Source organism: Eptesicus fuscus, chromosome 17 (genome assembly GCF_027574615.1).
Source record: "Eptesicus fuscus isolate TK198812 chromosome 17, DD_ASM_mEF_20220401, whole genome shotgun sequence".
Classification (NCBI taxonomy): domain Eukaryota; kingdom Metazoa; phylum Chordata; class Mammalia; order Chiroptera; family Vespertilionidae; genus Eptesicus; species Eptesicus fuscus.
The window spans coordinates 16725883-16740473 of NC_072489.1; the positions used below are offsets into that span (position 1 = coordinate 16725883).

The following is a 14591-nucleotide window of genomic DNA, read 5'->3' on the forward strand; positions in this document are numbered from 1 at the left end:
TCATTTCATGTGATTTGTGCTGGAAAGAGGTATATATTTGAGCTCAGTCTGACTTCTTTGGTTCAGTCTCACAGCTTATGTACTGTTGATTTTCCTTAGGTACCTATAGAAGAAAAGTTAGTCAAATGGATTGTCAGTCCTCATGACCTTTGCTCATAATAATACTGTTTACTTTTTTATATACTCAAAGAAAAAAATATATGACAGTTAATTTCCATTTGCTTGAGAGTTCAGTTTAACTAATTTTATATTTAAGCAAGATTCCGAGACTAAAATTATATAAAACCTGCACTTGGAAAGGAGATTCCAATTCACCTTCCAATATTCCCTGTCTTGATTAATACAAGTTAGAAACCTTAGGGACATTTATTTCTCTTCTCAGAGACATATTGACCAGAGGTGTCAGATTCTTCAGTGACTCTTTCTTAAAATCTTTCCTTCCTTTGGTGTTCTGATTTCCTACTCACTTACCGTAGCCTTTTCATGTTCCTGCACTAGATCTCTCCTCTGCCTGTCCCTTAAGTACAAAAGGTCTATTCTTGGCCACCAACTGTTCTTTGTGTGCATACTCCTGGGGGTGGTGGGGAGTTATCCATGATTTTAAAAGCCACCAGTATGTTGAAGACTTCTAATTCAACAGCTCCAGCCCAGACCCCTCTCCTGAATTCCAGAATATCAGCCTTTACAACCACCTGCTGGATTTCTCTAATGATATCACATATCACCTAAAACTCAACATTCTGAACTAAACTCAGTATCCTCCCTTAAACTTACTCTTGCTTTTATCTTAGTTATTTTGACTAGTGGCATCACCCATTTGTGAAATCATAGGACATAACAGAACCTATGTTACATCCATGACTGCTCCTAAAGACCCTAAGTACAACCAATTTTCAAATCTGTCTCTCACCAAATTCAACCTTTTCTATAACCTAAGCACCTTTGGACTCTGTCTCCTTAGCTTCATTCATACTTTATTGTCTTACTAGAGGCCCGGTGCACGAAATTCATGCACTTGGGGGGCGGGTGTCCTTCAGCCTGGCCTGCACCCTCTTGCAGTTCAGGAGCCTTTGGGGGATGTTTGACTGCACTGGAGGCGGGAAAGGCTCCTGCCATTGCTGCTGCGCTTGCCAGCCGTGAGCCCAGCTCCTGGCTGAGCAGTGCTCCCCCTGTGGGAGTACACTGACCACCAGGGGGCAACTCCTGCATTGAGCATCTGCCCTCTGGTGGTCAGTGCATGTCATAGTGACTGGTCTTTCTGCTGTCAGGCCAAAACCAGCTCTCAGACATCCCTCAAGGGGTCCCAGATTGTGAGAGGGCGCAGGGCAGGCCAGAGGACCCCAACAGTGCACGATCAGGGCTGGGGAGAGACGGGAAGTTGGCAAGCCGGTGAGGGACAGTGGGAGGGCTCCAGGTGGTCCGTGCATGTCATAGTGACCGGTTGACTGGTCCACTGTCTGCACCCTGGTGGTCAGTGCACATCATAGAGAGGGGTTGAGCGGCCTTAGCATATCATTAGCATATTATGCTTTGATTGGTTGAAAGGCTGACTGGATGACCAGACACTTAGCATATTAGTCTTTTATTATCCTATTAATAAAAGTCTATGTGGTTGTGACACCCTTACGCCATGATACCCTCACGCCATAACGAGCAATCACTAGGAAGATGCATGCGCAGCAGGTGTGCACAGGTGGGTGGCTCCGGCCTACCTCTTTGGGGCAATTCATCGAGGAGCCCCGGGTGGGTGGGCGGGGCCTACCTCTTTGGGGCAATCGATCGTGGGGCTCCTGCACTGTGAGAGAGTACAGGCCAGGCTGGGGGACACCCCACCCACCCAGTGCACGAATTTCATGCACTGGGCCTCTAGTATAGGATAATTGCTTACCTGAAACATTATAAGTAGCCTTGTAACTGCCCTTAATGTTCATCCTTCCCACTCCTTGCAGAGTGACTTAAAAGTGAATATGATCACATCTCTTCCCTAGCTTAGCTCTGTGCGGTTCATAGATTCACCCACTGCTTTCACGTTAAGGTCCAGATTCCTTAGCAGGCTTTATGATATGAGCCTGCCACTTGTTTAATCTCATCTCTCAGCACTCTCCTCCTTGTGCTTTATATTTTAAAATCCTGAACTACTTACTTACACCTGAACTGAGTACAATATGCTGTTTCAATATCACTTTACACAAAACTCTTCTTTTTGTTCAGAGTTATTTTCTCTTTTCTTCCTGTGCTTATCGAGATTCTGAATTCCTGTTCATCTTGTAAAAGTTAATTCATATGTTAGCATCTCTTACTCCTCCCCACCCCAATAATTAATTATTCCTTCCTCATTGGGCATTTTGTACAGGTCTTTATCATAAATCATGGAATTATAGCATGAATTCCATGATGAATGAGGCCATGTCTTCTTCATCTTTATATTTCTAGTGCTATAATAAAGTGCCTAACATATAAGTACACATTTTAAACCTACTTTTTATTGTGTACTATATAAAAATACCATATATTCATATATGTCTATACCTACATATGGATATATACATATATATTTGAAAAAATAGTTCTTATTAAAAAGCACTACATTTACCAAATCAGAAATTCTATTGGAGAAATAACTTGGGAATTTCCCATTAGCACGGATACTAAATTCTTTAATAACAATATTAATTGTTCTTATTAATATTGACTTCTAAGAAATGAAATGAAAACAAATTCTTGTCTCTTCTCTGTTTTTTGTTGTTGTTGTTTTTTTTTTTTTTTTTAAAAAAAACACTAGTTGTCTTGACTGCCCTACTTGGGTACATTATTAACATCAAATTCTTGGTAGCCCCTCTAAAAAAGTCATTCTTTTTGCTTACTCATGCTGCCAAAAAACAAATACCTCTTTATATTTGAAAAATAACAATATATTAAAGAATATGATTTTCAAATATTTCATAACACAAAGTTATTTTTAAAAGCACTACATTTGAATTACAGAATAAACATAAAATATAGACTAGCAAAAAAAGTACTCCAGTCTCACTCACTCATGTGCAACCACTATTAACATTTCAGTATAGAACCTTCCAATTCCTCTTCTATATGTATTTATATACATACTTGACCTGAGCATGGTAGAAGGGAAGCACTATAGCTTAGGTTCTTTCCTTGGCTCTATCTCTGTCCAAATAACTAGAGAAAGTTATTTGAATCCTCTGAATGAAATAAACGACCATTTTTACCTTGAACAGTGATATAATATTCAAAGGAGATAAGGAAAAAATATTCAAGTGAGATAAGGAGGTCTCTGGCATTTTCAAAATGTTGCATAATTTTATTTTTGACAGCAGTGTAGTCTTTCTGTATTTTAGTTTTAATTCCAGTTTGTTCCTGGGAGCATGCCCGTGCAGCATCCACTGACTCTACCGCCATTTTTATTCTCATCTCCAGCAGTGCAGTCTTGAAGTTAAAGTATCTGTGGCAGAGCCATTATTGACGGCAGCCCAGATCTCAGGAGGAAATCTACTAAAGGTCACATTGGAGGCTGCCTACTCTGTGCCTGAATCCTTCGTGCCAACAGGGCCTGTGCAGAACTACATGGTTGGTCTGCAAGTTCCATTAACTGGAGAGGTAAAGCCCTATAGCTACATATTTATATACTAGAGGCCCGGTGCACGAAATTCGTGCACGGGGTGGGGTGTCCCTCAGCCCGACCTGTACCCTTTCCAATGCGGGAGCCCTTGGGTGATATCCACCTGACAGTTGGACATCCCTCTCACAATCCGGGACCTCTGGTTCCTAACCGTTCACCTGCCTGCCTGCCCTAACCACTTTGCCTGCTGGCCTGATCCCCCTAACTGCTCTCCCCTGCCAGCCTGATCCCCCTAACTGCCCTCCCCTGCTGGCCTGGTCACCCCTATTAACTTTAAAAAAAAATCTTATCCCTTTCACACACAATTGTATTTGACTTCCTTATTGGCTTCTCCCTCTCACACAATTTTTCTCTCTCCTTTATGTAACACTTTTTCCTACTGACTCATCATTTATAAACTTTTCTTTCCTCCTTATTTCCTACTTCTGTTCCATCATCCTTCTTCCCATCTTTCTCCTACCCTCCCTCCCCCACATTCCTTCTTTCCTTTATCTTTATCCCCCCTCCCTCCCCTTTTTCTTCCTTCCCACCTTAATTTTTTTCTTCACTTCCTCCCTCGGACCTGCTTTGCTCCCTGCCCCATTTCTTCCTTCTTCCCATTCTCCTTTTAAGCTCTACCGACTCCCCTTTAAAACTTTTCTTCCCTCCTTCTTTCTCTCTCATCCTACCTTTCCCATACACTCTTCTCTACTTACTTCCACTGTTTTAATATCTATCTATCTACCTGCCTAATTATTCACTGTCATTTATCTTTTTTCTGACTCCTACTTTTAAAATCTGTCCCCAGTACACAACTATACTTGATTTTCATTATAGCTCCTACAGTTCACTCATACATCCTCTTTCCTTCTTTAACTCTGCTCTCTACTGACTCCTTTATAATGTTCTTCCCTCCCTCCTTCCTTTCTTCCCCACCTCCCCCCTCTTCCTTTATTCTTCTACTCTTTTTACAGGCTAATTAAAAATTCTATGCTTTCCTCTCTGGGACCTGTAGCTGCCTCTGTTTGGGCACTCGGGCCCCTCTTGCACTGGCTTTGAGGGGCTGAGTGATGAAGCAGCTGTGTCTTGCCTACTGTGGCCCGTGCCTCCCCCCTCTGAATTGGGGGAGGGTCCAGCTGGCCTGGGCCGGCATCCATCTCAGGGACCACTGCTATTACATGCACGCATGAGCATTCATGCGCGCGTGAGTCTTTTCTCCTGTTGAGTGCTGAAGTGGGGAGACACAGAGGCCTTTCCCACCCCCCAGTGTGCCCGCTCCCATGCCTGGAGCGGCTTGCCGTCCACTCCCCTCCAGAATTCGCAGGCGACAGGCGTGCTTGCACAGGCACGGTTGGGCCTGGCTTGTCCTTGGGCGGGAGAGGGGCATTCCGCCCAGGATGTGAGCCCCCGTCTGGGTTGGACCGGTCAGATGAATGAATGGACAGCTGGAGAAAGCTGCCGTGGCTTCCCTGTGGTGTGAAGGTTGCCTGTGCACTCTATGTTGTTGTGCCCAGGCCCTTCCTTCATGGTGTTGGGTCCACACCCTCTCGATTTGCATGCGCAACCCTTCCCCGGGGTCACCGCTGATGCATGCACCCCCCGGTTGGCATCTGCCGACCACGCCCCAAGAACCATCCTTCTGTCTTTCAGGTGTCGCCCCTCAGCTCCCCCCACCTCAGGGGGGGAATTGGTGGCATCCCGGGCAGAGTGCTCTCGGACAGGGCACGGTTTCACGGGGGTGTTTGTCGGGCGGGGTGTTTGTTGTGCACCCGGGAGAAAAAGAGGACTCCGTTGCCTGGAGCAGGGAAGCGAGCCTCACACAAGTCCCCCTGCTGCACACACACCTGCTGGTCTGTCAATGTGCAAATTGGTCATTACTGTGACACTGTAATGGACAATTTGCATATTACCTCTTTATTATATAGATATTTAAACTCTCATATGGGCATCTCTTCTTCACCTGCTAAGATTTCATTCAAAGCAAGCTCTGCTAATGGCTGAGATTTATTTTAGGCTTAAAAAATAAAGTTTACTTCTGTTTTATAAATAGACTAGAAGCCCGTTGCACGAAGTTTCGTGCAATAGACTTTTCCTTCACCTGGCTGCCGGCACCAGTTTTCCGCCAGCAACAGTTTTCCTCTGGCCACCCACTGATCAGAGTGCCTCCAGCCAGCACGATCGGCCACCCCGAGAGGAACTCCGATCGGAGACGCTCTGATCGGTGCAGGCCAGAGGAAAACTGCTGCTGGCGGAAAACTGGTGCTGGCAGCCACGCAATTGGCCACCCCGAGTTCCGCCACCAGTGTCTTCTGCGGGCCCCATGGGTCCTTCCGCAGTGCAGGCCTAAGCAGCGCTGGCAGTTTAGGCTGGCGGTAGGAGCGGGGGTCGGGGACTCCCGCTCCTACCGCCAGCCAATCGGCCACCCTGAGTCCTGCCCCCCGCACCTCCAGCCGGCCCAATCGTGGGCGTAGCGGAGTGATGCAGTTTGCATATTACCTTTTTATTATGTAAGATGTTTATGTTTATAGTTTATATATTATATGTAATATAGTATAGATTATATGTAATTTATATCAATAAATACTTTATGATGGAAAATATGTAAAATATCTTTAAATTGACAACTTTTGGATGTATTTCTACACAGTTTACCTTATGCATATGTTTTGTGGATTTATTTAAGCAATCAGGACTATTGAAATGAAGTTTTTTCCTTTATTGAGTTTTAAAGAGAGAGGAAGGAAGAGGGATAGAGAGTTAGAAACATTGCTGAGAGAGAAACATCATTGATCAGCTGCCTCCTGCACACCCCCTCCTGGGGATTAAGCCTGCAACCTGGGCATGTGCCCTGATGGAGAATCGAACCTCTTGGTTCCTGGATCCATGTTCAACCTCTGAACAACACTGGCTGGGTGGAATGAATCTGTTAATAATTCAAACCTTGTTACCAGCCACAGGGCAATAATCAGTTACATCTCCACTGGACAGACTACATTTGCTTATCTATGGATAAGAATATTTTGGGTTATCATAAATTTTTAATAAATTACAAAATTATAAAATAGCACAAAGACAATGAAGGGCACAGGCCCTTCTACAGAATCAGATAATCACAGAAGGGTCTGTTAGATAATACCCAGCATTGCATTGAAAAGACTCTTCAAGCCCTGACTAGTGTGGCTAAGTGGTTAGAGCATCAACCTGCATACCAGATGGGCTTGGGTTTGATTTCTGGTCAAGGGCAGGTACCTGGGTTGCAGATTCAATCCCTGGCACTGATCGGGGCTTATGAGGGAGTTAACCAATTGATGTGTCTGCCTCACCTTGATGTTTCTGTGTCTCTCCCCATCCCTTCCACTTTCTCTAAAAATCAATGGAAAAAAATATGCTTGGGTGAGGATTAACAAAAACAATAATATGACATTTCTTTAATCCATTTTGTCCATTTCAAAGTCTTTTACAAAATCTCCTGATGTATGGTATTTATTTCTGCAGAAAGACTATCCTATTTTCTTCAAGAATGGAACTCTGAAGCTTGGAGGGGAAAGAGAACCTACTCCCCGGCCCAAAAAATGGCCTATTGCCAACATTCTGGCTCCAGGAGCTAATAACATTCCTGATGCATTCATCATTGGTGGGCCCTATGAGGAAGAAGATGGAGAACTCAACCACCCTGAGGTGAAAGAGTTATTCAGATTTTCTGGGATAAATTCAGTGTGACATAAGATAAAATATTTTGTGAATCACTATAATTTATTTGCATTATCACCTGTTAAAATGGAACTAAAGGGTCACGGGTTCAATTCCAGTCAAGGGCACATACCTCGATTGCAGTCTCTATCTCCAGCCCCTGGGAGACAACCAATTGATGTGTCTCTCTCATATCGATGTTTCTCTCTCTCTCTGTCTCACTCCCTCCCTTCCACTCACTCTAAAAATCAATGGAAAAATATTCTCAGGTGAGGATTAGCAACAACAAAAATAATAGTTATCTAATTCTGATTTCAAAGTATCCTGACATCCTAAGTCCAGCAAACAAAATAATTGAATTAATTCAAATTTACCCTTTATTTTGTGTGTGTGTGTGTGTGTGTGTGTGTGTGTGTGTGTGTATATATATATATATATATATGTAATAATACAGTCACAGGTCAAAATAAAAAATTAAGAAATATGCTGTTAAAGTCTCCCTCCTTCCTCCTAATTCCTTCCCAGATCATCACCTAGAAGCCATCTTTTTACAGTTTCTTATATTTTCAGTGATATAATTTGTAAGATGAGGATGGTTGAATTACTTTCAATATCTGACACTAAATATTTTAAATAATAGAGATAAGGCTAAAATATTTGAAAAACATTGCGCAGTGTCTTTTCTCACTATTGTGATGTTTGGAAATTCATATTGTTCTTAGATTTATATTTTCATTTAGAGCAGATATTTTATTTTAGATATTTAGATTTTATGTTATACTAGAGGCCCGGTGCATGAAATTCATGCACAGGGTGTGTGTGTGTCCCTCAGACCAGCCTGCACCTTCTCCAATCTGGGATCCCTCTCACAATCCAGGACTGCTGGCTCCCAACCGCTTACCTGCCTGCCTGCCTGATTTCCCCTAACCACTTCTGCCTGCCAGCCTGATCACCCCCTCACCACTCCCCTGCCAGCCTGATTGACACCTAACTGCTCCCCTGCTGGCCCGATTGCCCCTAGCTGCCCTCCCCTGCTGGCCTGGTCACTCCTAACTGTCTCCCCTGCAGGCCTGGTCACCCCCAACTGCCCTCCCCTGCAGGGCATGTCCTCCCCAACTGCCCTTCCCTGCAGGCCTGGGTCCCCCTGAACTGCCCTCCCCTGCAGGCCTGGTCCCTCCCAATTGCCCTACCCTACTGGCCTGATCACCCACAACTGCCCTCCCCTGCTGGCCATCTTGTGGTGGCCATATTGTGTCCACATGGGGACAGCCATCTTTGACCACATGGGGGTGGCCATCTTGTATCCACATGGGGGCAGCCATCCTGTGTGTTGGAGTGATGGTCAATTTGCATATCACCTCTTTATTATATAGGATTTTAGTTTAAATCATTAATTCTCAACCCTCATTGCTCATTAGAATCACTTGTAAAACTTTTAAAACAACAATGGCCAAGCCTTAACACAGATCAATTACATAAGAATTTACTTTTAATATAATACCAATGTCAAGATGTTGATTATTTTTTTAAAGACACTCCGAAATAATTCTAACGTGTTCAGGGCTCAGAATCACTGATTGAGGTTATGTGAATCAGTACCAGATTGATATAAGGATAATATAAGTAATTTATCTTATGTACTTTAGTAATAATAAAGCACCCTAAAATTTAAGGTCGTGTAGTATCTACAGTTGTAGGCGCACTTATGGTAATAATAGTAGTAGTAATAAAAGAATTGTGATCAAATTCACTAAAAGAATGCCCCACTAATTGAGCAAGATGAAACCATGGCACACTGAGAGAACAAAAGTCTCTATCTTATTATTTTATAGGACAGGGAATTGAGGATCCAAGCAGAGTGCATAAAGAAAAGGATTACTTGGGACTTGGAAAGTCGTTGCTATCTTGATCCTCCTGCAGTGGTCAGGTAGGAAGAGGAAGGGAATCTAAACAGCAAAGACTGTAGGTGGGAAGAAATGTTGCTTTTGTTAGCTTTATCTACATTTGAGTTAAGGTGGTCTGAGACTCTTTCATCACATCTGCTAATAACAGAGGCTTCTAGTGATGGTGAATTAACCAAGGTAGGTTCTTATTTCCTTTTCAGATAAAAGAACTTCAGAGTTGGTATGTATGATGGCTCCTCAGTGTTATGAGGTATCTAGGCTCAATGTGTCTTTTTGCTCTACCTTCCTTAACATGTGCTTCCCACCATAGGGTTGTCTCATGGTCCAGAATGGCTGTTAGAGTGCCAATCTACACATTCCCATTCCTGGCAGAATGTTGGAAGAGGAGGGTAGTGCTTATGGATAAAAAAAGGACACATGCTGGCTGTCTTAGCCCTTCTTATGGAACCTTCCTGGAATCTGACAACCTCTGTTTATTTCTCATTGGTCACCTTAAATGCAAGAGAGGCTAGGAAATAAGTTTTTGTTCGATACATTGTTCCCCAGATTAAATCAGGATTTAGATACTAAAAACACTATTGATATTGTATGGGTAACTATTAGTCTGATACAGTGACCTGGCAATCAGGGGAAGATGAGAAATAGAGGATTATCAATATATTTATAATCTGAATGAACTACTATTTTATTTTATATTAATAGATTATTTTTAGAATTACAGAAAAATAAAAATAAAAATAAATAGACCTGACTGGTATTGCTCAGTGGTTGGAGCATTGGCCTGTGCACCGAAGGGTTGCAGGTCTGATCCCCAGCCCCTGTTGGGGCACGTGCAGGAGGCAGCCAATATATGTGTCTCTCACATCTATGTTTCTCTTTCTATTTCTCTCTCTCTTTTTCTTCCTCCATCCCTTCCTCTCACTCCCTCCTACTCTCTCTGAAAAAAATCAATGGAAAATATATCCTGCCAGCCTGATCACCCCTTTGAAAAATAAATAAAAAATTTATTTATTGAAAATAAATAAAAAATTTCACCTTAATTTATTTATTGAAAAATAAATAAAAAATTTCACCTTAATTTATTTCATTCTTTGATTCTTTTCCTTTCTTTATACAGATTCAAATTTCTGACTTATCATTTTTCTTATCTCTGAATACTTGTAGCATTTCTTATAAGGCAGGTCTACTGGCCACAAATTCCCTCCATTTTTGTTTGAGAAAATCTTTATTCTTGATTTTTTCTTCACTTTTTTTTTAAACATATATTTTTATTGATTTCAGAGAGCGGAAGGGAGAGGGAGAGGGAGAGAAACATCCATGATGAGAGAGAATCGCAGATGGGCTGCCTCCTGCACGCCCCCTAGTGGATATCGAGCTTGTAACCCAGGCATGAACCCTGATCGGGAATCGAACCAGCGACCTCCTGGTTCCTGGGTTGAGGCTCAACCACTGAGCCACGCCTGCCGGGCTTTCTTCACTTTTGAAGGATAATTCCTCTGGATACAGAATTCTAGGATGGTAGTTTGTCTCTTTCAGTACTTTAAATATTTCACTCTGCTCTCTTCTTACTTGCATGGATTCTGAAGAGGAGTCCAATGTAGTTCTTAACTTTGTTCCACTATAGGAAAGGTGTCTCTCCCCCTACCCCCAACTCTGGCTTATTTCAAGATTTTTACTCTCTCTTTGGTTTTCTACAGTTTGAATATTATATACCTAGGTGTAGATTTTTTAGTATTTATTATGCTTGGTGTTCTCTCAGCTTCCTGGATCTATGGTTTGGTGTCTGTCATTACTTTGGTCAAATTCTTAGCCATTATGACCTCAAATATATCTTTTGCTCCTTTCTCTCTTTCTGGTATACCTGTTGCATCTTTTGTAATTGTCCCATAGTTCTTGGATATTCTGTTATGATTTTTTTCAGTTGTTTCCCTTTCCATTTCAGTTTGGGAAGTTTTTATTGACATATATTCAAACTCACTAATTCTTTCCTCAGTTATGTCCAGTCTATTGATTAGCCCATCAAATGAATTCTTTATATTTGTTGCAGTGTTTTTTATTTCTAGCATTTTCTTTTGATTCTTTCTTAGTTTCCAATCTCTCTGCTTACATTACCCATCTGTTCTTGCATGTTGCCTGCTTTTTCTATTAGACACTTAACATGTTAATCGTAGTTATTTTAAATTCCCTATCTGTATCATAATTCCAAGATCTGTGTCATATCTGAGAATAATTCTTATGCTAGCTTTATCTCTTCAGACTGTATTTTTCTTGCCTTTTAGGATTCCATGTAATTTTTAATTATTTTGAAGTTCATGAACATGATAATTTATTAATGACAGCACTCTTTTTGTTTTTATAAATCTTTATTGTTGAAAGCATTACATATGTCTCCTTTTGCCCCCATTGACCGCCTCTAGCCCGCCCCTGCCCCCCACTCCAGGCCTTACCATCCTATTGTCTGTGTCCATGGGTTATGCATATATGCATGCAAGGTCTTTGATTGTTTACCTCCCAGATACCTCACTCTGTTCCATGCTTCCATGTCTCTGGATCCACTCCGTTCATCAGTTTATTTTGTTCATTAGGTTCCACGTATGAGTGAGATCATGTGATACTTGTCTTTCTCTGACTGACTTATTTCACTTAGCATGACACTCTCCAGGTCCCTCCATGCTGTCTCAAAGGGTAAGAGATTCTTCTTCTTTTACTGCTGCATAGTATTCCACGGTATAAATATACCACTGCTTTTTTAATCTACTCATCTACTGATGAGCACTTGGGCTGTTTCCAGATCTTAGCTATTATAGATTATGCTGCTATGAACATAGGGGTGCATACATTCTTTCTGATTGGTGTTTCAGGTTTCTTAGGATATATATTGCTAGAAGTGGGGTCACTGGGTCAAATGGCAGATCCATATTTAATTTTTAAAAAATATTTTTTTATTGATTTTAGAAAGGAAGGAAGAGGGAGAGAGAGATTGAAACATCAATGATGAGAATCATTAATCGGCTGCCTCCTGCATGCCCCCAACTGGGGACCAAGCCCACAACCCAGGCATGTGCCCTTGGCTAGAATTGAACTTGGGACCCTTCAGTCCCCAGGCGGACGCTCTATCCACTGAGCCAAACCAGCCAGGGCCATATTTAATTTTTTGAGGAAACTCCATACCGTTTTCCACAATGGCTGCACCGGTCCCCATTCCCACCAGCAGTGTACTAGGGTTCCCTTTTCCCCTCATCCTAGTCAGTACTTGTCATTTGTTGATTTGTTGATGGTAGCCATTTTGACAGGTGTGAGGTGATACCTCATTGTCATTTTAATTTACATCCCTTTGATGATCAGTGACTTTGAGCATTTTTTCATATGTGCCTCTTGGCCATTTGTATGTCTACTTTGGAGAAGTGTCTACGTAGGTCCTTTGCCCATTTTTAAATTATTTCATGACAGTACTCTAGATCTTGTAATTTTTTATTGAAAGCTGGACTTTATGTACTGAGTAATATTTTTTGGTAATTAGGTTTTTTAACGTGCGATTTTATGTTAACTGGCTGTGCTTAATGTTTGCTCTAGTTGTAGGTGCTAAAGGCTTCAGTTTCCTTTCCTTTTGTTCTTCCCCTGTTGTCTGTGGGTTGGCCTAAGAACTCTTTCTTAGATAGGGTCTGTGTTTTGCAGTCTCTCAGTTATAATCCACTGTTATTATAGTGAAATTCTGTTGATATAGTGGCAAGGTATTGGGGAGGAGAATTGTTCTATAATCCTATGATCAAATATCAGTATCTTAATAGGTTTGAGTCCCTGGGTTCTGACCTTCAGAACGTTTAATAGCCTTTTTTTTTTCTTTCTGTCCTTATGTGAGGCAGGAAACCTAGATGAGGCTGGAGGTATCTACTTGCCCTTCCCAGAGTCAGATAAAGCCCTGGTAAAGTAGTTTTCCTGAAAGAGTAGGCCTGTGTTATGGAGAACACTCGGCATATTTCAAAATGGTTACTTTTTCCTTCTCTCTACCTAAGAGGATTTTAATCTTATCTTCACTGTGAGAATCTGCTGAGCTCCTTGTTTTAAAATCTAAAAAAGTGTGGGGAACCATCGAGACCAGTTTGGCTCAGTGGATAGAGCGTCGGCCTGCAGACTGAAAGGTCCTGGGTTCGATTCCAGGTCAAGGGCATGTACCTTGGTTGCGGGCACATCCCCAGTGGAGGGTATGCAGGAGGCAGCTGATCGATGTTTCTCTCTCATCGATGTTTCTAACTCTCTATCCCTCTCCCTTCCTCACTGTAAAAAAATCAATAAAATATATTTTAAAAAAAATAAAAAAGTGTGGGGAACCCCTAGGAACGGGCCCGAAGGAGTTTTTAATTCTCTGGCTTATCCATACTCAGCCTCCAGCAATGTATCAAAATTACCCTTAAATTTTTTTCTACCTGTAACAGGACTCCAGCGGCTTCTGATCTCAGCTGTGATTCTCTGTACTTGACTGTCTCTCCAAATTTCAATGTGGCAATTTGCTCTGTGACCTTGTTTCTTAGATGGATCTAAGAAAAGTAATTGATTTTCAGTTTGATTAGCTTTTTTTGTTTGTTGTGAGGAAAGTAATGAAACCTCTAAACTCTTTAGGTGCCAGTCACCTGATACTGGAAGTCCTACTCCATTATCACAGTAGAGATTAACATATTTTCTACTATTTTTGCATATTTGTCTAATTATTTCTTTAGAAAATATCACTAGGAGTGGAATTTCTGGATCAAAGATTATGAATATTTAAGGCTTTTGATTCATATTGCCAAATTGCTCTAAAAAATGTATAATTTGCTTCTGCTAGCAGTACAGAATTATTTTCAGAATTTTATAGATTTGAGAAAATTTTAAAAATCCACTTACCTAATAAACATTTATATATGTGTATTCCATTACTTTTTAAAAGAAGAGAATACTTTCCTTTAACATAAATTATGCTAACTCCATTTGGCACACAATACTAATGGTCTGATTCTTGACATGCAGTTTTCAGAAGCGAATTGCTGATTGCCGACTGTGGCCTGTAGAGATCACAAGAGTTCCTCTAGTTACTGCACCCAAAGGGAAAGCCGCCAAATTTGATAAGGTAAATTTGTTCAGTTAAAAGTTTTATAGTCCTGGCCAGTTTGGCTCAGTGGATAGAGTGTCAGCCCACAGACTGAAGAGTCCCAGGTTTGATTCTGGCCAAGGGTGGGTACCTCGGTTAAGGCTCGATCCCAGGCCTGGTGGAGGGAAGGTGCATGTAGGAGGCAGCCAATGGATGTGTGTCTCTCACATCAATCTTTCTCTCTGTCTCTCCCCATCCCTTCCACTCTCTCTAAAAAGATCAATAGAAAAATAGCTTCCGGTGAGGATTGAAA

The 14591-nt window shown here is 41.7% G+C and overlaps 1 protein-coding gene across 4 annotated transcripts in view; it reads left to right on the top strand.

The window, feature by feature from the left end:
- The window catches only part of CFAP70 (cilia and flagella associated protein 70), a 103441-nt gene that overhangs the window by 16221 nt on the left and 72629 nt on the right, over positions 1-14591 (top strand). For all 4 annotated transcript variants that reach the window (XM_054728738.1, XM_054728739.1, XM_054728740.1 and 1 more), the window contains exons 5-8: positions 3439-3618; positions 7115-7297; positions 9142-9236; positions 14218-14317. In XM_054728738.1, the coding sequence (XP_054584713.1) occupies positions 3439-3618; positions 7115-7297; positions 9142-9236; positions 14218-14317 (558 nt within the window). The remainder of the gene's footprint in view (positions 1-3438; positions 3619-7114; positions 7298-9141; positions 9237-14217; positions 14318-14591) is intronic.